Source organism: Megalobrama amblycephala, linkage group LG24 (genome assembly GCF_018812025.1).
Source record: "Megalobrama amblycephala isolate DHTTF-2021 linkage group LG24, ASM1881202v1, whole genome shotgun sequence".
Classification (NCBI taxonomy): Eukaryota; Metazoa; Chordata; class Actinopteri; order Cypriniformes; family Xenocyprididae; genus Megalobrama; species Megalobrama amblycephala.
Window position 1 is genome coordinate 17,729,530 of NC_063067.1, and position 23,651 is coordinate 17,753,180.

Sequence of the window (23,651 nt, forward strand, 5' to 3'; positions counted from 1 at the left end):
ATCAAACTTCCAGCAAGCGGGTGATGAGGCCATCTTATATTATTTTTAGATGTAAAAATCTGATTATTTTAAAGTAGGGCATCTACAACCATTGATGTCTTTTAAAATAAATAGTTCACCCAAAAATCTGTCATCGTTTACTCACCCTCATGCTGTTCCAAACCTGTTTGACTTTTTTTTTTTTTTTTAAGTACTATAAATACACATTGTTTTTTTAAGCAAATTAATACTTTTAGTCAGCAAGGATATGTTAAATTGATCAAGTCACGGTACTTTTAAAGTACATTATTACAAAAAAAGTATGTTTCAAATAAATGCTGTTATTTTACACTTTCTATTCATCAAAGAATCCTGAAGAAAAAAAATGTGGAAATGATTTCCACAAAAAATATTAAGCAGCACAACTATTTTCAACATTAATAATAAGAAGAAATGTTTATTGAACACGAAATCGGCATATTTGAATGATTTCTGAAGGATCACTGAAAATTCAGTTTTGCAAGCAGAGAAATAATTACATTTTAAAATATATTCAATAAAATAAATTTTAAAATGTATTAAATTAGAAGTCATTTTAAATACATAATACAATACAGTAGAAAATACAGTAGAGATTATTACTGTTTTTTTATCAAATAAATGCTCCCTTGGTGAGAAATTCAGAGTTCTTTTAAACATCCTATCGACCCCAAACCTTTGAACTGTAGTATATTTTGAAAAATTTACTTTTTTTCTTTCTTTTTTTTTTCAATGGGGTCTAATGACTTTCAAAGTAAAGAAAGAAAATCATACAGGTTTGGAGCAACATGGTAAATGATGACAGAATTTTCATGTTTCGGTCAATTATCTTTTTAAGTCGAAATCAGACCCATTCATTGTGCCAGCTGTGAGACCAACTTCCTTAAATATTTTAACAAGTGTGATCAAGGCACGTGCAGAACTGTTCACATCACCTCAGATTTTACTTTTCCCTATTCCAGTCTTTCTTTCCTCGGGGGACGTCTTAAATGCTTTGTCTTATAATTAGGCTTCAGGGATGTATTTGTTCTCAGAATTGAAGGGTTGCTGCCTAACTGCACTGCTTAAACAAAATATTTCCTTTTCCGCCTGTGTGTCAAAATATGTATCTACCATTTTCTGTCCATTGTCCTCGGCGGCAAGTATGTGCGTGCCTTTTTTTTCCCTCTGCTTGTTTGTTTTTGTTACCTGCAACGGGATGTAACTGAATTATTGTATGTGGCAGAAGGTTCCAGTCTGGCAGATAGAGAAAAAAGAGAGAGGGAGAAGTTAAAGTAGGTCCTTCAAGGTCAGTCCAAAGACAGCATGCAACATGCAAGGTCACATTCCAGACTAAAAGCAATAAGTGCTTTATTGATGGGAAAAAAAACACACACTGCAAGCAAGCAGATGTGCAACAGACTGATTAATAATACAACAGATTTGAGTGAGTGTGTGTGTACTTGAGTGTATGTATGCCTTCTGCATTCATATTTTGCTTCTCAAAAAACAACAAAACTTTAAAGTCAGGAAAAAAAGAAAAACTCATGAGCATAATTGTTTTGTCCGGATGTGTATCTCCCACTAAAAAATTGATCCCTGCATGGGAATCAGAAAAATCCATTAGAGCCCATCAGACAAAAAAAAAAAAAAAAAAAGGCCAGAATGATAGAGTGTGTATGAGTATGAGCAGTTTATAAAACCCCATCATAGTTTTGCCATTAATGCACATGTCAGCTGACATTTTATTTTTGGCACAACTTCTTAATGCATTTGCTTAAGAAGCATTTGCATTTACTTGCTTTTTGCTTTAAATACCGTAGCAGTGTCATATTACAGCACTAAGACCAAAAACAAAACTTTTAAGTAAGTATCATAAGAGATGTGGAATCTGTGGTTTCTTATAACCATGTGCAGTTCTGAGAATGTTTTTGTTTGTTTAGTCATATTTGCCCTCATTTACACTACAAACCTGGTAAACCTGCCCTGTGAGCACCATTCCTCCCCTCTCATACTGCGATACTCAACAAACCTGTTTAAAACCTCAAATAACCATCTTTTGCCTTCTAATTCTTTCTTTTTTCTCTCTATTTCTTTTTTCCTTTATGTTTCACCTCAGCCTTTCCTTCGATTTTTTCCCGCTTTAAGCGGCAGTTGGGAATGGCATTGTTTTTAATCATCAGAACCCAGAAATTATTATTATCGCCTCTGACGCGGCAATTAAAACTTCAGGTCAGAGGCACAACGAGCGGTGATCAGCAGCGAAGCTGAGAAGTTTTAATTAGACGATCAGAACCATTAATGCACAAAAAAAGGTGTGCGCTGGGAAATTAACGTGAACGTCTTAATCAGGGTTACCGACTCCGAAGAGGAGTCAAGTGAACAGAGAGCAAAAAACAAATCATTTCCGCACCACTGGGACAAAACTCAATTAAATATGCATGCAGAAAATGGAAATTCGGAGCATCAGCACAGACCGTTGGAAAAAATACGGCAAATTCTGTAGACGGGGTCGCAGACCTGCTTATTGTTATTCTTGTGTAATAAAATCGAAAGAGAGGCCAGATGCTGGGGAACGAGGGTGTGTGGAGAACAGGTCCGACGCTGACTTTTCCGCTCCCCTTCCCTCGGAGCGGTGGGGGGAAACAAACTCCTTCCTGCAAGCTGTAAATTAGCAAAATAAAAACACTGGGGATTATTTCAGCATGTGTGTGTGTTCAAGCTTTAGTAGGTGAGGAAATACCTGGGAACCTGCCTTTTTGAGAGCCCCATCTTGTTGCAGTTGCTGTCATGTCCACGTAATGACAAACTGAATTGCAAATATGCAAAATAAAGTGCTAAGGAAAGGCCAGGAACTGGTAGCAGTTCTCATTTCTTTGTTTGTTTCATATTTACTTCATATTCATTCATAAATTTTACATTTGCGGAGGCCCCTGACAGTCAGAGGTCCCAGGTCCCCCACCTGGAACAAAAAAGAGTTCATTCAGACACATGCCAGGTCAGTTAATCTGTCAAAAGGTTTTTAAATATCAAAATAGAGCTTTTAAAAGACAGAAAGAAACTGCTCTAACAGGAGAATCTTTAAATAATGAGGAATAATCCAACGCTGTCCAGGCCTGTTGCGTTAATGAATGCTCCGTATTATCTGGGTTTTGTCCTTGCATTAGTCAACATATTTTGAAAGTCTGCATGAAATCAGACAGGGCAGATCAGAGTGTTAGATCACTGTTAAGTCAAGGGTTTAGCCAAGTAAACAGAGTTTGTTTCTAGAACAATCGCTGCAGTTGATGCCAGGTGAGAAGGAGTATGTCATATCCCAGCTTTAGCATGCATACTCTTCCTGTCAGAACGGGAGAGAGAGGGAGAGAGGGAAGAACAGGACACGCCAATCTAAGCAGTCATTAACAGCCACTTCCTCACTCTGGTGGGCTGATTGCAGTCAGCACACGTTCGTACAAATAATGCACTTCCAACGGCATTATTAGGATTTGAAACACCACTTGATTGGGCATGATATCATTCCGGCACATAAACAGAAGCTCCGCATTAAACGAGACACGCAGGGCCTGGAGAGCCACGTTCAAGGCAGATTTTCTGTCATTCCCGGCGTCCTCCGCCTCACGGTTCTGAAAAGAAACAGGGCTTGTGGGGCCTTTGATGTGCGAGCAGATAAAAAGGAGAAGCTCTCTCACTCTCATTGTTGAATCTGTTTAGAATAGTTTCTTGACTTTTTCGCAAAGGTTTTCTCCTTATACAGTAAAACCATTATGGCAATTCCAGCTCTGCACTATTTCCAGTAAAAATATTGTCAGCATTAAAATAAACAGGACCTCTTAAAGAAAACAAGCTTTAGCTGTGATCATCCCCACCGTTCGTTTATTATTCAGCACTGACAGGCGTCTTCGAGGGCCTGAAATAATAGCATTTCACCGAAACACGTTTGGACGCATCAAATCATTGAGGTTTGCTGTTTGTAACACCTATTTTTCTTAACATGAGTGCCAGTCCCCAGAGTGGTGGGAGGGATCCCAGAGGAGAGGCTGTTCTTTTATCTGCGTCCCTACTGATTTTATCACACTGCATGCTATCATGAACAAACGACTTGGAGTAAACAGCGGCGTTACCATAGAGATCCCCATTGTTGGCCAGAGCCGAAGCATATCTTTTGCCGGGCATGTATTTAATGCAGCAGCTACTAACTGGTTTTCCGTGATCTTTTTTGAGCTAAGGAGCGTCTCATTAGTGCCCTGATTCTCTTTCATTTAAAACCTCAGATCTCATCTCTAAAAAAAAAAGATGTATTTCGAGTGCACAGCCTTAATTTTTTTTTTTATAGACAAAGGTGCTTAAAGTTTCTAGTTCTTTATATATATATATATATATATATATATATATATATATATATATATATATATATATATATATATATAATGTATGTACAGTGGTAACTGACAAGTAGTTGTATTCACTGACCAAAGAAAAATTTTACTTGCTTTTGCCACTTGGCGAGTGTTAATTTTAGATGCTGGGAAAAAGGCACATAAATTGTGGGTAATGGAATGAGATCGCTTCTCAGGGGTCATTTCCTACAAGGAAAAGCGAGATTGCAATGCAAAGGAAATCACTAGTTAAAGCGTGAAATACTGAGCAGGGTAAACAGTAAATGACCTTTACTGTTACACCCAAATGACCTCAATCTTCCTTTCGAGGTGTTCTGAAAAAATACTTCAGAATTTATGTTTCCACTTCCTAATAGTTTTTGCAGCTGATTTTTTTTTCTTTTTTTGGGATCAAAATTGCCGTCCTCAACTGGGTGACCTCTTCAACCCGGGCCTTGCAATTGTCTAAGGTAAAAATGTGCACTTCTGAGGCGTTCAGATGCATCTGGTGCAGTGCGGAGCGTGCATAATTCCTCAGCTCATTGTTTCAGAGAGGAAGTGTTGAGTGTAAATACAGTAACTGAGAAAGCATGTGCCGGGGCCAGAGGGTGCACGGCACTTCTAGAATGTAACCTTGAGTCCCTTAAAAAGCTCATTATGCAGAAAAAAAGGTGCATTTAGATTTCGATTCTACACATTTTCCCGTCAAAAACAAAGTGAGATTTTCTTGTTAAAGCATCCATTCGAATCAAAACAGCTTTTGTATTGACAGCTTCATGGGATGGTTAGAAATAGCTCATCTCAACACGGCGTCTAACTACCAGCTAAAGCGTTCCACAGACCATTTTACGTCCCGCAGGTTTCCCATTCTTTATTTACTGCATGATAAACATCTTACTGTTACGAGCGGGCTCGATTTTAAGCCTGGAAAACCTATTAAAAGTGAACTTTGCTAAATCTTTGCATCAGATTTGTGGCGAAAGGGTGACTTAGCAGTGAGAGAATTCTGCCCTTAAATAGGCATCTCTGGATATGGACGGATCGAGAACAGCTGCAGGGGGGGAGTTGACACAGGGATAGATATTATAGATAGCACGTTGGGGTGAAATAGCAAAATGACCAGGCCCATGCGGAATCTTCACATGCAGATTTTCACAGAATTATTGGAATGTCGAAGCGTGGAAATTCATGCTGCCCTAAGCTGTAAGGTAATATGGAGTGCAGCAGGTTATATGTGGTGAGTCTATCACGCCACGTTATGACCAAATCCCTTTATTGTGTGTGAATGATCAGCTCCAGTACACTCTCAACTGATTATATTCACAGGAAGTGTGTGTCAGACTCTCAAACCACTGTTGAGATCGCTGAAATGTATATTGAAATGAGAAAAGCTGTTTTTGTGGTACGTACTTGGTGTGGTGGTCTTCTGCACTGTAAGAGCAAGTTTAGGTGACTGACAGTGAATTTGAGTGAAAGCAGTGGAGACTAAAGCAGGGTGAGCGAGGTGATGTGAGGTGAGGGGATGGCAGCTACTTTTTACTCTGCGTTTATCTCTTTTATGCGCTCTGTCTCTTTCTCTCTACTTCCATATGCACTTTTTGTTCTTTCTTATAGTCGTCTGCTCTCTCATCCTCATGTTGTCAGAGCTAAGGCTCACCTTGGCAGGACGCTGGGACTCTTTAGGTGAAGAGAGTCTTCAGTGTCAGGCTGTGTCTATTCTGCTGTCATGTTCAGGATTAAATCTCACTGTAGTGGCGGATTGACACACCGTTGGGGGTATGATTGTGATCTAGTTTTTGTTCTGGGTATATAGGTAGAGATATTTCTCTCGTTTCCTTTCTCACCTTCTCTCCAAGGCGTGAATGACATCTGCAACTTACAGACACACGTGAATTTTTCTATTTAGCTTTGTACTGTTGTGTCAGTGAGTAACAGCAAACACGAACTTATTTAAAATGCACTTAGTTAAACAGGTTTGTGGTTTTTAGCGAAAGGCATTGTGGTTTGCTTGCAGTGTTCAAGGGTGGTGCAGCTGTTTTAACTGTGAACGATGACCATAAATCTTTTGTTTTAACTACTAAAATGTTCCTTTTTCATTTATAAAATGTATATATATATATATATATATAAATGAAATCCAGATATATAAGCAAATACAATTGTGCAGTAATAAAATATAAATAAAATTAAATATTTTTACAAATTTTCAGTACAATGGTGTTAAATTGTTAAATGAATGCTTATATAAAAAAGTAAAACATAAAAACTAGAGAACAATTCAATAAGAATTTTCTTTTTCGTCAACAGCTGAGAGGAGTTTATGCACTGAAAAGACCTCAGGAAAATCCACGATGGCCGCCAAAAGGAAAGGTGGCCTAAAACTGAATGCGATCTGTGCCAAGCTAAGCCGGCAGGTGGTGTACGACGGCAGTTCCCAGAATGCAGAGGGAGACTCAGACCTAGTGGACAACAGTGAGCGGGGCAGCTTGCTCTACGACGAGGGCGACCGGCCTGAAAGCGACTTCCCAGAGGCCCTGACCCTGGGCCAGAGCCTCGAGGAGGACCAGAAACGGCGCGAGGCCATTGAGAAGTGGGTGAACGGCGAGTATGCCGACGATCCACAGTCCTTTGAAGGGGGTGAGCTCAGGGGACTCAAACCCAACAATGTAAATGACGATCCCCCTGAAGGCGTGTACATGGTACAGCCCAAAGGCTGCAGTGATGAAGAAGACAACGCAGAAGATGCTGACACCATGCCCGGCTCTCATGAGGGCAGTTATCAAGAGGACAAGGACTCGGTGGGCAGCCCGCACAAGGACGACAGCTACCAGCCCACCAGCGAAGCCCCCCCTCGCCAAGCTACCTTCTCCTCAACAGGTATAACCTCTTTCTTTTAGGATGATGTCATTAGTATTCATAGGTATTCAAACATAACATTTACAGACATATTTTTGTATGTTCAAATAAAAACTAAAGAAAATTTCATCATTTTGACAGCATCTAAAACCTAAACTTTTTTTTTATATATATGTACAACTTTTGAGACAAATCCGACAAATATTTCCATAACTATCCGAGAGCCTCCTGGTGAATAAGTTCAGGTTCAATACTTACAATCTCTTAGCGGGATGAAGAGACTTTATCTGAGAAAATTCTTATATAATGTATTTATAAATGAAATCCAGATGGATAAATAAATAAATAAATAAAAACAAATGTGTAGTAATAAACTATTAACAAAATTACATATTTTAAAAAAAAAAAAAACAATAAAATGCTTTTGAAAATTGTTGAATAAATGTGACAACATTAAAATATTTCATTTCAAACATATTTAATTAATAATAAAATAATACCAACCTTTCGAATTTCATGAATTTGTTATTCTATGACTTTCAGTACATTTCCAAAGTTGTTGATACATAAAGGATCTAAAATACATTTTAGATGCTGTCATTAAGTTGATTTTGTGCATTTCGATGTCTAAACTTGACTGCACTTGACATACAGTAAAAATACTTCCGAATACTAAAAAGATCACATTGTTCAGTTTTTGTCTGTGTGTAGCCAAAACAAAGTGCACATAATCAAGATAAAATCTCTTCTCAGTTTTCACAGATCTTACTTTACCTGTGCTCAATTTCACAGCGCCACAACTACCTAAGTGCAGTTCTTGGAAAGAGAGATCTATAGTTATAACATGAAAGAGTGACTCTGTTGCCACCCGCAAACATGTACAAACAATCTGCATTGGGGAGAAACAGGAACTAAAAGAAGAAATGAATTTTTAGAAGAGACTTATAGAGAGAGCCGCGTATGTGTGTAGCAGCAGCCGAGGGGCCGAGAGTGTTGCCAGGCCGGCTAAGCTTCATATTACACCCAGGATTACACTCTGACTCTTTGATTTTCTATAAGCTCACAAAACGTAGCTACCACCCGGACCCAATTACATAGTAGACCCGCTCTGCCAAGACTCCAGGTCCTCTAGTAGTTCAAGAGATTAAATCCTAGAGATTCAGAGAGTCCTGAGTAAAGCAAAAGCCTAAAGAGTGGCCCTTAAATCAGTGTGGGAAGAAACGAAAACTGCGTTTTCTTCTGTATTTGCAACACATTCATCTAGATAACGTGGCGCGTGTTGCCATCTTTCACAAAGTGATAACAAACAAGCAGAATCTGCAGAAACCGACACAATCTCATTTTAAAACCTCTGTGAACTTTCACCTCTGACTATCTCAGGAAGACTGCAGTACTCGACAAAGGTACTTAATACAAAACAAGACAGAAACTATGCTAGATAACAACAAGAGATAAGAAATATCACTTTGGTGAAAAGACGTTTCTTTTCTCTACCAAAATCAGGTTAAGCTGGTGCTTTTTTTGTTAAATGCTTTCTTCTTTCAGTTTTATTTCTGCTTCATGTTTTTTTTTTCTTTTCCCCTCTCTCATTCTTACGGTAGAAGCACCTATAAGCTTGTGGCCTCTATCGCAGAAGTGGGGCCAAGAGCTTCTCAGAAAATCAAGTATTTTCCGGCAAACATGAGTGCTTTGTGGTTTTAATCAGTCATTTTGTGTTTATTTCATGGTCATAAAGAAAGCTGTCTGTAAATATGTGTTTGTGTTGTACACCTTTGCTTCCACTGGGCCCCGGCTGCTTCTGCATCTCAAAATGAAGAAAAAGCATTTGAAGACTGCAGTGAGCAGACATTAGTCACCACTCTTGTCTTGAGTTGTTTTTCCCTCCTCTCTCTCTTTGTTGATTGTAACTAGGGCATCTATACTGCCATGTTACTGAGCGGCTCACAATTAAAATATTTTTTCTTCTCTCGTGCTGCTGTCTTTCAAAGGCTGATGCGGAGCGCACATAATTATGCATATAAACATAGTGGCTTAATTATCTCTCACAACATCAGTGACAATGTAATTAACAAACATCGCAAGATCAATGAGAGAAACTGCGACCTTCAAAACATTTAACTCCTCACATCAGGGGACTGAGCAGAATCCCTATCAGCATAAAATCACAGAATGCCTTTCCCATAGCAGTCAAATGCATGCCAAATGCATGCTTCTCAACCAGACTAAGCAAAAGATCATGTCAAAATATCAGGATCTTTTTGAAGTGTATAAATTATATATTTTTTATTTTTTATTTATTAAATATTTTAGCTATATGTGAGATTTGTTTCCTTTTGCTAATGGCATTTTTGCCATTTGCTATTTTGCTATTTGCTTATTCTCCCAGAATTTTAATTATATATGTAATTTAAGAAAAAATCTTATCCATTTATTTATTTATTCATTTATTTATAATGGAAATGTAAAATTTACATATAAAATTAAAACTCTTGGAGAAAAAAAAAAAAAAATATATATATATAGATCCTTGCATGTATGTCCTTATCATCACCCCCTCTGGAGTGCATGAAGACCCAATCAGCCTGCTTCTGATGGCCATGTTTGGTCAACAGAAAGGAGATATAATGTCCATTTGTTATCACACCACGGAGGGAAAAACGTACCTTAATTGCCTCAAACATAGACAAGGGCTTTGTCACGGGCTGGAATTTGCCAGTATGAAGTGGCGAGATTAGGAGCACTTCTTTTTGTACTCTCCAGTGGCATGAGGAAGAGAGAGAGAGTGCTGGGAGTTCAGCCAGGCAAATCGTACCTTTCCCCCAAAGCCATGGCTTTCCAACCACATGCACATGACATCATTTGGAGCGTGTGAGATAAGGATGAGGGGGGGAACTCATTTACATGCTGTTTTAAAAGGTTATCTCCTCTTAGGTCCTGGCATAATGTGTGCAGTTTAAGTCCAATCATTCTCCTGACACTGATAGTCTATTAAACGCATACAGAGCCGCCCACTGGCATGCTAGACTTCTCGTCCCTTCTACTGTTACCACCTGCTACTACTGTTGCTACAGCTATTACTTTTCCTGTGTGTAGTACAACCAACATCTCTTCTAATACCAACAGTTTGATCTTAAAGAGACGGTTCACTCAAAAATGAAAACTGTTAAAGGGAAAGTTCAAATTTCATGTTTTTTTCCCCATGGAACATGAAATAAATCTGCTAAATAACTTTGTTTTTCACTCCACGGAAACAGAAAAATTATACGGGTTTGGAACAACATGAAGTTGAGTGGATAATTTTGGGTGAACTATCACGTTCCTGCATATCCCATAGGTGACTTTTGACACTAATAATAATGCTAATGATAGACCGATAACACTCAAAGAATGAGACGGGGATTTCTGTCAGAAAATGAAGGGAGTTTCCCAACTGTTTGAAAAAAAAGCTACAGATGGAATATGTCCAATTACCCAAAGCAGAAGTGTATTTGATTGCTGCCCTTGGAAAATGTTCAGGGACAGAGATTAAAGAGCCTGTCTTGACTTTAAAGCTGTGTAAAATCACATGACCTGACAAAACCCCTTTAAGCAGTCATGACCTATACAAAAATATAGTCACTGGATGCCAAATTTATGACTGAAGCCTTGCTCTGCCAAACTGAAGTTCTGGGGATGCATACAGTAGCACTAAATATCCTTCAGTATGAAATAATAGCTCATTATTTTTTATAGTTTTTGTTGTGGCCGATTCAGCAGTGATTAAATTGAGGCTAATTAACAATAAATGAGTGTACTTTGTCAAAATGTGATAAAAAAAAAAGCAGCCACTTTAACAAATGCAGTACACTTTGGTGTCTAATGACTTTTTTAAAGGCACAAATCCCATGTGGCTATAGATTTTAGCACATTTTCTGGTCATTTTGTCTACTCATATATATATATAAATACCCCTAAAATGTAATGTAATCTATATAATCTATATCTATATCATATCGTTTATTTTATAAATACATTTCATATATAATTATAACATGAGCTATACACACCTTTCACACCTACCATAAAATACAAATATTAATTTTCAGTTCCTTCTTTTGTTCCCTATTTGGTAAATGTGACAGTAATACTTCAAGGTAGCATCGAGTTGAGAAAATGAGTATATGTGGAGAGCTATAAGGATTGTCATGACGCCCTAACCTTTAAACAAGAGATTATTGTATGTACTCAAACACACTATAGCTGCTAAAATGATGCATAGCAAAGTGTAGGGAGTTTCCTATCAAATACCTGATACATTTCTCTTAAATTTTTCATGCCCTTTCGATCTCCCAGATCACCTTTCATACTGATGTAGCATGGCTAGGACTAGCCCCAATGCAGCAATGGAAATTTGGGGATTATTTTACATGCTGAGAAGGAGATGTGAAAAGCACGGGCGAGAGACCGATTTAGCAATAACATAGAAATATGAGACCAAAGCTGAAATATTTTAGTATTAATTAGCATGGCCGTGGCTAATGTTACCTCTAACCGTCTCATTTGGTCAGCAATGAAAAAGGCAATCAAATAAATGGAGAAAAGGTCTGGTGGAGGGCTGGGGTCCTGGCAGGTGGAGAGGGAGTTTATCTGACACTTCTGTGAAGTTGTCATCTGGAGCCGTGTTCTTGTACCAGGGTAGCTCTCCTGACAGACAAAATGAGACAAGATGAGATTTTTTGCATTCATCTGCTGTGGTAAACACTATATCAGAGCCAAGCACTAAGTGCACCGGTGCCAGAGGGGTTTGTGTCCCTCGCTCACACACATACACAAAGATACTTTAAAAGAGCATTAATTTGGCCTTTATATGAACTGGTTAAGCAGCAGGGGAAGCTTTCAACCCAAATTGTCTCATTTTGCTGGTCTATCTGACCTCCCTTCAAACCTATATGAAAGTGAATGGTCCAGAATTAAAACTACACCTTTACCTCATTCAGTCCTTCTAAATCAACTGTTTTTCTTTGTTTTTTTTTTTGTATAGGAGAGGCTCCGCACTACGCGATTACGCCGCCAACACCATGAGTGAGTTCTTACACATGTTTGGCTATGATGACCAGAAGGTTCAGGATGAGCTGGCCAAGAAGATCAGCTTTGAGAAGCTGAAAGCAGCTACCTCAGATCCCTCCTCCCTGAGCAGCGAGGAGGCCACCCGTCGAGCTCGCTTCTCCAAGTACGAGGAGTACATCCGTAAGCTGAAGGCCGGGGAGACCCTGCCCTGGCCCATACACCCCAAGTCCGAAGAGCTTAACTCCAAAATGGCACCAGAAAAGAGTGCTGCCCTCATCCAGCCGGCCCTTGCAGGGTCAGAGGGACAGATATTTCCACCTGGAATGGACCACAAACAAAGCTCGCTCAATCCACCCCCAACCAACCCCTCACACATCCAGAACCTGGCATCCCGTGCATCTAAGTATGATTACTTCATCCAGAAGCTGAAGATGGGCGAGAGTCTCAGACAGCAAAATGGCAATTCCTACAAGCGGCCCTCCAAGTACGACTTGGAGAACGTCAAGTTCCTGCACCTCTTTAAACCTGGAGAGGGCAACCCTGACATGGGCGGCGCCATCGCTTTTAAGACCGGCAAGGTCGGCAGGCCGTCAAAGTACGATATTCGAAACATCCAGAAGTTCATCCCTGGGAAGGTTGATCCGACGATAATGCCGAGCGTTCTCCCGGCTACGGCAGGGACCCCAGGAACGCCAGTCATCAATACGGCTGCTCCTGCTGGGGTCGTGGGCCCTCCCGGGTTGCCCGTAGATCAGGCGGGTCACCTCGGCTTTAACACTGACTACATGAAGTCCAGCTTCTCCAAAACTGACTCCATCACTACTGGAACCGTCTCTTCTGTCAAGTAAGGCCATGTTTGAAAATGAAATGAACTGTTTGGACAATAAATTGACAGGAAAAGACAGTAATTTTAACGATAACCCGTATAGGGGTCCTGAGACTTTAGGGAGGTCAGAAGACCTCAGCTGGCTTTGAAGTTAGATTGCAAGTTTGAAGGGGTTTGGTTGGCACTCTTTCTATGAGTTGTCTTGACCTTGTCAATAGTTCAGGTTAGCAAGAGCCTTAAGGCTGTTCTCCAGCAGTCCCTGGGACAGCCAGCAGTGTGGCCATGTGCAAACGCACACACACACACATACAGTGATTTGTTGTCAGAACCAGCCCTAAAGAGGCAGATTAACCCCAGGTCATCCCCTGCTGGAGCTGCTCATGTTTTTAGTCCTGAGTTAGTGCTGCTGAACTGCTGCCACCTTGAATACAAGATGCTTCACCCATACTATAATGTGTTACATTAGAAATTCCTCCTTTTAAGTGCTTATTCAATGAAGGTGGGATGCTAAGTCAAATGCTGCCACCAAACCCAGACTTTTAGGTAACTGTTAAATCGATGAGGATTGTTTCTGAAACAGGATGTCCTAAAAGCCATAGTCATCCCTCATACAAGGGCCAATCAAATAAAATGAAATGCATGCAGCCATTTTCTGGCTTTCTGACACTTTGCATTTGTGCTCTTTTCAAAAACACACATAAATAATTTATGCATTCAGAAACATTTTTTTTCTCTTTGTGCTTTCATTGTTGGGAGGCTATGCATCAAAGCATGCCTACATACCTCCCTAATTCATTCCCAAACCAAATCGCTACTCCATCGAAGAAAATGTATATTGATAGCCCAAACTTTGAAATGGCTCATAAGTAAATACTGCGTCAGTTTGTTTTTATTACTGATGGAATGCATACCATTAATCCTTTTCTCTTTTTTTTTCCCATGCTATGATAGGAATGGCCTTCCTCCCGAGAAACCTGCCACAGAGGACGTCAATGTGTACCAGAAATATATCGCTAGGTATGCAAATCCTCACCCTCACAAAACTTCACGACAACATTCTTTAATCGATGACATATTTTACGCTTTAATAAAGCAGGATGTAGATTTGCGAAAATACACTTTCTGTGCGGACGATAAATTACGTGTAAGCACGCCAGGTTTATGGACTAAGGAAAATTAATTGAATTAAAGGCTGGAAAGTGAGTAATTTTTTCTCAGTGTCAGTTTCCCTGCCAGCGCTGTAGCTGAACTCCGTAAAATCTTAAGCAAACAGCTTGAAATGTTTGCAAAAACATCGGACACATTAGACTGCCCTGCATGTGCCTGTGTGTCATTGGGCATGACTGCTCAGATAGTTGAGACTTTCATTTCTAATATCTGCACTTCAAATGAAGATACTGAATCAACTAAATGACAGGCACTCGCAAATGCAGACAAAGCGCAGAGATAGATGCGGCGCACTCTAATATCGGCTTCTGTTTCCTTTTGTCACGCCAGTAGAAAGGTGATTATCATTTGTTTATTTATTCTAGCCTTAAAGAGAGAAAAAGGCGCATTTCAAAAGGCAAAGTGGCTTTGGCGTTAATGATTACTCTCCCAAGCCGTAACATGAAGGCCACAAATCAAAGCCCTGGCACTAACAGACACACACACATCCTTGTGCACACACAAAAACCCTCCTTGGACTGATTACATTTTGCAAGAAGATTTAATTAAGGAATTTTTAATGAGGCTTCTGCTGGCACTGCCAAGAACTGTTTTGATATTTGCACTGCATAATGCATAAAATTTGTCTAAACATCTCGGCAGTTGATGCGCGGGGAGGCAGTAGATAAGCCCAGATACAGTTTCAATTTCCGTGTTGGGAAAAAAAGAAAGGAAAGAGAGGAGGGGAAAAAAGAAAAATGAGGACTCATAAAAAGGGCAAATGCAGCCTGGTGTATTGGGGGTTGTTGAAGGATCGGGGTGGGGGTGGGGTGGGGGGGGAATCATCCACGCTAATGAGAGAACAGTCGTGCTAAAAAGCAGCTTTGTAAACTTGTCTACACCCACCTTCCCCCCACAAAAGGGGAAAAAGTTCTTTATCTCCTCGCACTGCCGCGGTTTGATGTTTAAAGAGCTTCCCTGGTAGTGTTTAGTCACTGTTTTCCCTCCTAAATGCTTTTATGTACCCAGCATTGCACCAAACTTTGATCGGCATGTCTCTATTGTAACGGGAGATGTGCGGCAATCTCTGTATCGTGGCGATATTAATATTTAATCCGCCACTGAATAGCAGCGTGGCCCATTAGCCCCCTGACGCGGCAAGTGGGAATTGTCCAGAGGCAAAGTGATACAGCCGGGGTGGGCTGCCATCCCAGGGGGGTTCTGTGTACACAGGGCCGGGAATGTTTGAGTGCGACGCAGAGGGGCTGCTAATGGTGGGTGAGTTTAACGCGTGCATCTCTGCCGGTGCGAGTGTGACATATACAGTCTGTACTGTAGCCTGTGTTGTAATCGCTTTTGTAAAGGAGTTTAGTTCACCCAAAAATGAAAATACCGTCACTGGAATGTAAAAGGAGACATTTTTAAATATTGTACTGGTCGTTTTTTCCATGCAATTACTATGAATTGGGGACTGATTTCAAGTTTCAAAAAATGAATGGAAAATAAACATATCATAAAAGTGCTTTATATGACTATATTTTTTTAACTTTTGAATCCAAACCATCGCTTTGCATGAGAAATGCATGAAAATTCGTTAATCACTTTTCTCTTTAGCAAGCTGCTGTGATGATGTCAGTGAGCCATTGAGTTGTACTCAAAAACCAGATCAGTTCAATTTGTGAACAAATCAACTCAATGAATGATTCAAAGGATGATTCTTTCACAAACCTGACAATACTGCTTCTCTCATGAACTTTCATGAATGCAACTTTAAGAATGGCCTCAGAAGACTTTTAATTTTATGATACGTTTATGGTGTCCTCGTTGGCTGTAATTGCATTGAAAAAACACCAGCGCATGCCTTTTTGTGTTCCTTGAAAGAGACAATATCAGAGAGGTTTAGTACGACATGTAGGTGAGTGTTTGGCTGAACTGTTCCTTTAAGACTCAAACAAAACCACCTTAAGTGCCTGCCACTTCCCCAGCCCTTCAGAACACCACCCACGTTTAGCAGGTAGTGGATTCACCATTCAATTAGCTTAATGAACTTAGCAAAGTGATTTGTAAAAGCAGTCTAGGGATAATCCAGGCAGTAGGGGGAAAAAAATTACTTAGCTTTTTCTCTACTTCAGCAGATGGTGCTCTTGGCAGCGGCGGTGCGAATGTTTATTTGTGTGTTTTGAGCTGTAATTGGAGGTTTTTAACAGTCATCATCGTCAGGGTTATAATCAGCCTGTAAACACTCAGGAAATGTGCCTCTTTAAAGCACCGCCAATCCGCGAAAGACCGGGCGAGTCAGTCGGCGAGAGTGAAGAGGAGGAAGCCACACGGAGACACACTCAAACCTTTCTATTAGGCCTAACCTTTCCCTGATTAAAGCATAGGCTGTTAACCTGGAGAGCCGAACGCTGATTTGGCAGGGCTTAAAGCACGAGCAAATGAGTGAATTATGTCGGGGGTTACAGTTTAATAAGAGTCTACCTACTGCCTTTGAAGGCAATGGAACTAATTTGGTGGAGATTGCTGTGGCTGGAGAGTGAATTGCAATCGTATGGTCGAGGAAGCGTAGGCCTGTTTTCTCTATGTGTTTATAGTTCCTGGTAATGACTCTGAGCTCCGTGAAGATGACTCTGTCAGCGTTAGGGCATCTATCAAGCGGAGATAAAAGGCTAAATTGCCCTTTCAAGATCAGCCCCCACATTGTTAGAGGTTTCATATATATGGAATAGAAATAGCTAAATGCAACTCCTTTTCAGTGAGCGCTGATTTTTTTCACTTTGAAAATGATCTCTTTATCTCATTGCTGTTTCTCAAATCGTGTTTATCTTTAGCTCAATATGATAATAATGTTTGGATTCAGAATACTTGGCTAAAACACTAACAATTACAGTGTTTTACAGATATTTCTGTCTGATTGTAGGTTTTCAGGGAGCCAGCACTGTGGCCATGTGCACTGTGCTTACCAGTACAGAGAGCATTATCACTGCATGGACCCTGAATGTAACTATCAGGTGAGTACAACAGCTACAACCAGGGTTCCACCTGGAGTTTTATTTTTATTTAATCTTTATTTATTGCAATTTTAAAAAAGTGGCTGTAAATGTGTCTAAATGTTTTATTTAGATGTTAAATTTTATATTGAAATGTTTTTTTTTTTTTTTTTTTTTTGCTTTATTGGGTGTCATTTCCTCCTTTTTGATGATAAATGAGATTATGTCAGCTGGGTAATTTTTGAGCATGGTTCAATGCACTTTAACATTCATCTCTTACTGCTGAAAATCTAAGCACCTTCCTTCTGTAAGACAGCTGCATAATGCAGAGAGTGTCACAACACCATTTTAAAGCTCACCTTCACACTTTTCCCATCACTCCCTGACAGGAGAGGAAGATAACCGCCAAATGATTGAAGTGTGCCAGGGTACACACAAGGAAACAGCCAAACAAAATCTTACGGACAAGGTTTTTATCTTGGCACCATACTGGCTTAACAGGTTTCGATGGATGAGGGCTATTTCTCAAAACTCAATCAATGGCCTTTTTTTTTTTTTTATAGTTAATGGTAAATACTTTCAAAAGATGCCTCCTTTTTTCCTAAGGACATCTGCTAATACTCTTGGGCCACTCATAATCCCCTTTCACATTATTAATCTGATCCATGTCCCCAGAGTTGTCATGTTCAGCACAGCAAAATCAGCATTAAGCAGATCAGAACACAGACAGCAGCGGCTCACGCGCATATGGTGGAAAAGAGCAGGCAAAGACTGGCACATTTGTCGAAGACATCAAAAATCCTCCTGCAACGAGAGCCGCTCAGTCTTTTCTTTATCAAGTCCTCTCTAGTCATAATCTCCCACTTCATTTTTAATCATCTGATTACATTTTTCATTATAAACATCCAGGAATCCTGCTGAAGACAACAGGGCAGCTGTTGCATCTAAAAGAGACTTATTCAGCCCAGCAGGCTGCCTCTTGTTATTCAAGTACAATTCCTCAAACTGTAAGCAGAGCTGGTTGAAAAGTCCCTTTGAAGCTGTCCGTTTTTGGAACTTGCGTTGCTTAAGAATTCGTTGAATTCATTTTCTGATTAAGGTCAATATTCTTACTCTTAGAATTTGAGGGGTTTTTTTTTGGGTTTTATCTACTTATTTCCAATGTATGCCATGGAGTTTGTTTTAATGTTTGTGAAAGGTTAGTGTGCAAATCTTATATTGAATTCTGATCCATACAAGCATAAGAATTCCTGCAGCTTAAACAGTAGAGCATTCTACTGTGGCAATCTTATTTCTATAAACCCTTAATCTGGTTGTGGCAATCAGGTTATTGAATTTACATGATGCTTACAAAATTAGAATATGACCAAATTCGGATTAATATTTGAATATTCCCGTGCATGTAAAGGCGTCAGTGAATCTTGGCAGTTTAGTAATGACAGACAGGTGGCTGTGCGTACCCCAGCTGAAAGGTGAGGCTCAGATGAACTTGTTTTTGGAATTGATAAGTCATTAAAATGTTACATGACACAGTGGTGGAATATTATCCTGCGGTTGCCAGCCTTTGCTCCACTCCATACCGGCCCTGCCTCTCCTTTCATGGCCATCCTGCAATGCGATGGGAATCCTAAAATAAATGTCCACACGACCGTGTGGCCACTCTGCTAAGTACAGAAGCCCAACTGATACAATTTCCTGCTGTTTTCCACAGTTCCGCTCAGTGTAGCCGGATCTAGATCAGTATCTCTTTTTATTTGTTTGTCGACATCCCAAATTCCTGTCATCACCGTTTGTTGGACCTTGGCTCATATATCATATAAATACAGTTCTCTTCTTTTGAAATAGGGATGGAAATGTAACACTATATATAGTCAAGATTTAAGAATTTATCTTTGTGTATTTATATATCTTTATTTATTTTTTATTTGCCTGTAAGATAAGCTTCATAGATGGGCAATGAGGTTTTGTGGATGTTTCTGTCATATTTTTTTTTTCTCCTGTTGCTCATTTGTGTAGAAAATATGGATTTACGTTCGAAGAGGCTCATTGATTTCAGCTACTCTTGTTTCAGTTCCTGTAATATTAGCTCAAGCCCAATTACTGCAGATTTGGTTGCCCTGATCTCTCAAGAGTGAGGTTTTTTCCCCTACATCGCTTCGTTTTTTTCCCCAGACTGCTCCGTGGTGTAGGAGATTTTAATTTTGAGGAGGAGTATTTTAGCATATTTCCTCATTATTATTGTCAAACCCTGCACAAAACTGTGCTTTAATACTTTAATTAAAAATGGAATCATATCTCAGACGGGAATTAAAAGAGAAACATTTTTTGGTTGCCTTGTTTGTTTGTTTGTTGTCTTTTCCCCGTGCACGTTCCAAAACCATCTGCATGGAACATGATTTTTCAGAAGCGGAGAATATCACAACTCTGATCTCGCGTGTCAAGTGATCCATCTTAATTAGAAATGGTGAAATAAAACGTAATAAACAGGCTAGCTCAGGAACCTTTTTAAGCAGTACTTTACGCACCGATTCAAACGTCAGGTGAGCGTAGGAAATACTACAAAGTCATATTTGAGTCATAATGCTATGCTTTGGGTGTGTATAGATGTGGCAAACTCCAAATAAAATACACCCTTCAAAGTACTCACTTTTAAGTGTTCTGCTCTGCAGTGCAAGTAGGGAAAAGTGAATTCACCTTATACCTGCTATTACGACCGCTAGTGATATGCACCATTCACCCACCTGGCTGCAATTTGCTGCAATGCTCTGCAGCTGTTGCATGAGTAATAAAAGAACTCATTGCTGGTTTCCTTCGGAACCTACACAACACCTCCCCCACCTTACGAACTCTGTATATCTGTTGTTTACAGAGATTCACCAGTAAGCAGGATGTGATAAGGCATTATAACATGCATAAGAAGAGGGACAACTCTCTGCAGCACGGATTCATGCGTTTCAGCCCTTTGGATGACTGCAGTGTGTACTACCACGGCTGCCATCTCAACGGCAAGAGTACCCACTACCACTGCATGCAGGTAAACCACAGCAAAAACCCCTAGTTTGCAAAAAAAGAAAAAAAAATGCACATTCACCCTTATACAGACACATGCAAATATCAGTTCCCTGCTTGTACAGGATTTGAGAAAAATATATATATATTTCAGGGTTTCAGATACATTTACTTGCTTGAAAAATTGAACAAAATCTACTTTCCTTGCACGGTAACAACGTTAATAGCAGCAGGCAAATAGCACAGACTTTTATAAGTTCTTCAGCTTTTTCCTCGAGGCCTATATGACCATTTAAGATCAGTTTTGTTCATAAGACAGTAAGTGTCAGAATAAATTAAATTAAATTAAAAGGACGAACAAGATGCGGCCCTCCTCTCCCCTCACCACATCTCTCCCTCACTCCTTAGTTGGCATGGATCAAACTCTGTGAGCTGTTTATATGAACTCAACATTTTTCATCTTTTAGTACCAAGTGGCGAGTTAAAGATTATTTCCCACCAGATCTGTTTAATTCTTTACATCTGCTTATTTTCAAAGTGTCACTTTCGAGCCCAGCTCTTTTTCACCACAGTCGACAGTGGCCCAAGACTTAAGATATATTCTCTTTTTTTTTTAAGCCTCCCTAACGGCGTAATTGTTATTAGACATTTCAGCTCTTGTTTTAACAGCAGTGAGAACAGGCAGATGTTGGCACCCGTTCTCCTGATTTACGGAGAAAAAACAGAGTGGCATTTTTTTCATTGTTTGACTGAATATGGCCAAGTTACCCTGTTTGCACGGGTGAAAAGTGCCAGAGATGATATACAATTGCTGGTTTTAATTCAAACATTAGTTCACGTTCGTCTGCTGCCCAGAGGGCTCCTGAGTGCTGCTGTTGAGTAACAGAGCCTTTCAAACCGAAGTAAGTGACAGTCTTCCCGAACAGCCCCCCTGACTCTTCTGCTAAAGCGTAGACATCTAATATAGACTTAAAACCTTAAATGGAAGAAGGTTTCTACCACACGCCACCTCACCATGCCGCTTTTGCATGCCACATATTGCAAATCACAAAAAAAAGTCCTGCCTTTTATCTCTTTGAAGCTGTTTTCATGAAACGCACACCTGTTTTTTTGGGTAAAGGGTTTGCTTTTCATATTTTATGAGATGTTGTCTCAAGAGTACATTTTTAACAAAGCTTAGATCTTGAGAAAATGTTTCCTGTTCATTTTTTTAGGTCACCTGTTTCTTTGCTCCCCACATTGAGTTCATCGCCAAACTGAGCTATTTTTGTGTCACATCTCGAGTTGTTGTTTTCATGTCCCTGCAGACTACAAGAGCTCAAGCGCCAAGCCACTGTTTTCTGAGCATTTTTCATCCAGTGCAACAAACTGAAACTCACACATGGTGTTTATTTCTAAACCATGCTCACACTTTGTCTCATGAAAGCATTTTTTTATTTCCTGTCTGTCAGGTGGGCTGCAACAAGGTGTACACGAGCACTTCTGATGTCATGACTCATGAGAACTTCCATAAGAAAAATGCACAGCTGATCAACGATGGCTTCCAGAGGTTCCGCGCCACCGAGGACTGTGGGACGGTCGGGTGCCAGTTCTACGGGCAGAAGACCACCCACTTCCACTGCAGGTAAGATGGCCGCTCAAGCTCAACTTAATGTGTGTTGAATGCCATTTTAGAGGTTAAGCCTACGCCTTTTCCGCCTCTTAGGCGCCCAGGCTGTACCTTCACCTTCAAGAACAAGTGTGACATTGAGAAGCACAAGAGCTATCACATCAAAGATGACGCTTACGCCAAGGATGGCTTCAAGAAATTTTACAAGTACGAGGAGTGCAAGTACGAAGGCTGCGTCTACAGCAAGGCCACCAACCATTTCCACTGCATACGCCAAGGCTGCGGCTTCACCTTTACCTCTACCAGCCAGATGACCTCACACAAGCGCAAACATGAGCGCCGCCACATTCGCTCCTCGGGTGTGCTGGGCCTCACTTCCTCCTTCCTGCTGCCCAAAGAGGAGCAGGAAGAGTCCAGCAATGATGACCTCATGGACTACTCTGCCATTAGCAGCAAGAACTCCAGCTTAAGTGCTTCTCCAACGACCCAGCAGTCCTCCACTGTACCACATCTGCTGTCCACTCCCACCACCACCATGTCCTCCAGCCACAGCGTCAAGCCCACCGCCGCTCTGCCTCCGGCCAGCCGCATTTCCACCCTGCTGTCCCAGGCTCTGCCGAGCAATGTGCCCATGGCCCTGGCACTTTCCAACAGTGCACTGGCAGGTGCTTCCAACCCCTTCTTCCCCCTCATTCCCAGAATGCCCATGCCGCTCACACCCTCTGCCGCTGGCCTGATATCCATTGCCACCTCTGTGGCTCACTCCATGCCCAGCGATTCTCTACCCCAGACCTCTACCCCGACTGGGGACCCAGCTGCTGCTACTGTAGCTTCCACTCCGACTTCATTCGCTGCATCATCCATTATGGAGAAGATGTCGGCCAGCAAGGGTCTGATATCGCCCATGATGGCACGACTGGCAGCCGCTGCTCTGAAGCCCTCCAGTAACCCGGATGCAGGTTTGTTTCATCTTATCCGCATAGTATCAACTTATGATAATCCAGATCAGTGATTCTCAACTGGTGGGTTGCACACAGTAATTCTAATATTTATTCATTTCTATATATTAATTTAAATATTAGTTGTTAATATTACATTTTAAAATAATTACATGTCTTAATAATTAAAATGTTTATATTCATTTTGATTTTAAAATTCAGGTGAATACCGATAAATGGATAATTATTTTCTTATTATGGCTGGTAACCGATAAATGTCGGATATTAAAATCCTACATTATTTTGTGTAAATAAATAAAAAATAAAACCATTTGAGAATCACTGGACTAGATATTCCCAATGTTTATGTCTAGAACAGGAGCGAAAAAGATCAGCTTTCCTCACTACGTTCAATCATGAGAGCATCAGTTCTTTGGGTCACTCTGCCCATGTGTTACTCTTTCTCTGTTTCTATACCCGTCACAGTGAAAGGGCACTTTCAGGTCATCTGCTCATGCTATCTACACAAACTCTGATTTCAGGATTAAGGCAAAATATTAAAGGGCTGGTTTGCTGCTCTAGTCTTGTTATTGCAGCGATCATTGTCATGATACCCACAATCCATTAGCAGATAAGTGCTGAACTAGTGAGTGGGCTCTGTAAAGCTGCCTCTAATAGCATTCTCAGGAGGATCCCAGGGCCTGTGTTCTACATGCTTCCTCATCACCGGCCTCTTATCTGAGCGTGCACTCGTTCCAACCAAATGGAGCCTGAATAATATTAAGTTGAGAAATTGGAGGTACAAAGCAGCTTTTTATATGCACTCTGATATAGAGGAAGAAATATCAGAAACTG

General features: G+C 40.4%; 1 protein-coding gene across 5 annotated transcripts in view; it reads left to right on the plus strand.

Moving 5' to 3' along the window:
- casz1 (castor zinc finger 1) overlaps window positions 1-23,651 on the plus strand; it is a 49,824-nt gene that overhangs the window by 9,938 nt on the left and 16,235 nt on the right. For 2 of the 5 annotated variants that reach the window (XM_048178254.1, XM_048178255.1), the window contains exons 2-8: window positions 6,684-7,253; window positions 12,258-13,122; window positions 14,056-14,121; window positions 17,171-17,261; window positions 20,110-20,274; window positions 21,701-21,873; window positions 21,955-22,817. In XM_048178254.1, the coding sequence (XP_048034211.1) occupies window positions 6,684-7,253; window positions 12,258-13,122; window positions 14,056-14,121; window positions 17,171-17,261; window positions 20,110-20,274; window positions 21,701-21,873; window positions 21,955-22,817 (2,793 nt within the window). Of the gene's footprint in view, window positions 1-6,683; window positions 7,254-12,252; window positions 13,123-14,055; window positions 14,122-17,170; window positions 17,262-20,109; window positions 20,275-21,700; window positions 21,874-21,954; window positions 22,818-23,651 lie in introns of those variants that run through there. The other 3 variants (XM_048178251.1, XM_048178253.1, XM_048178252.1) reach the window with 2 other exon arrangements.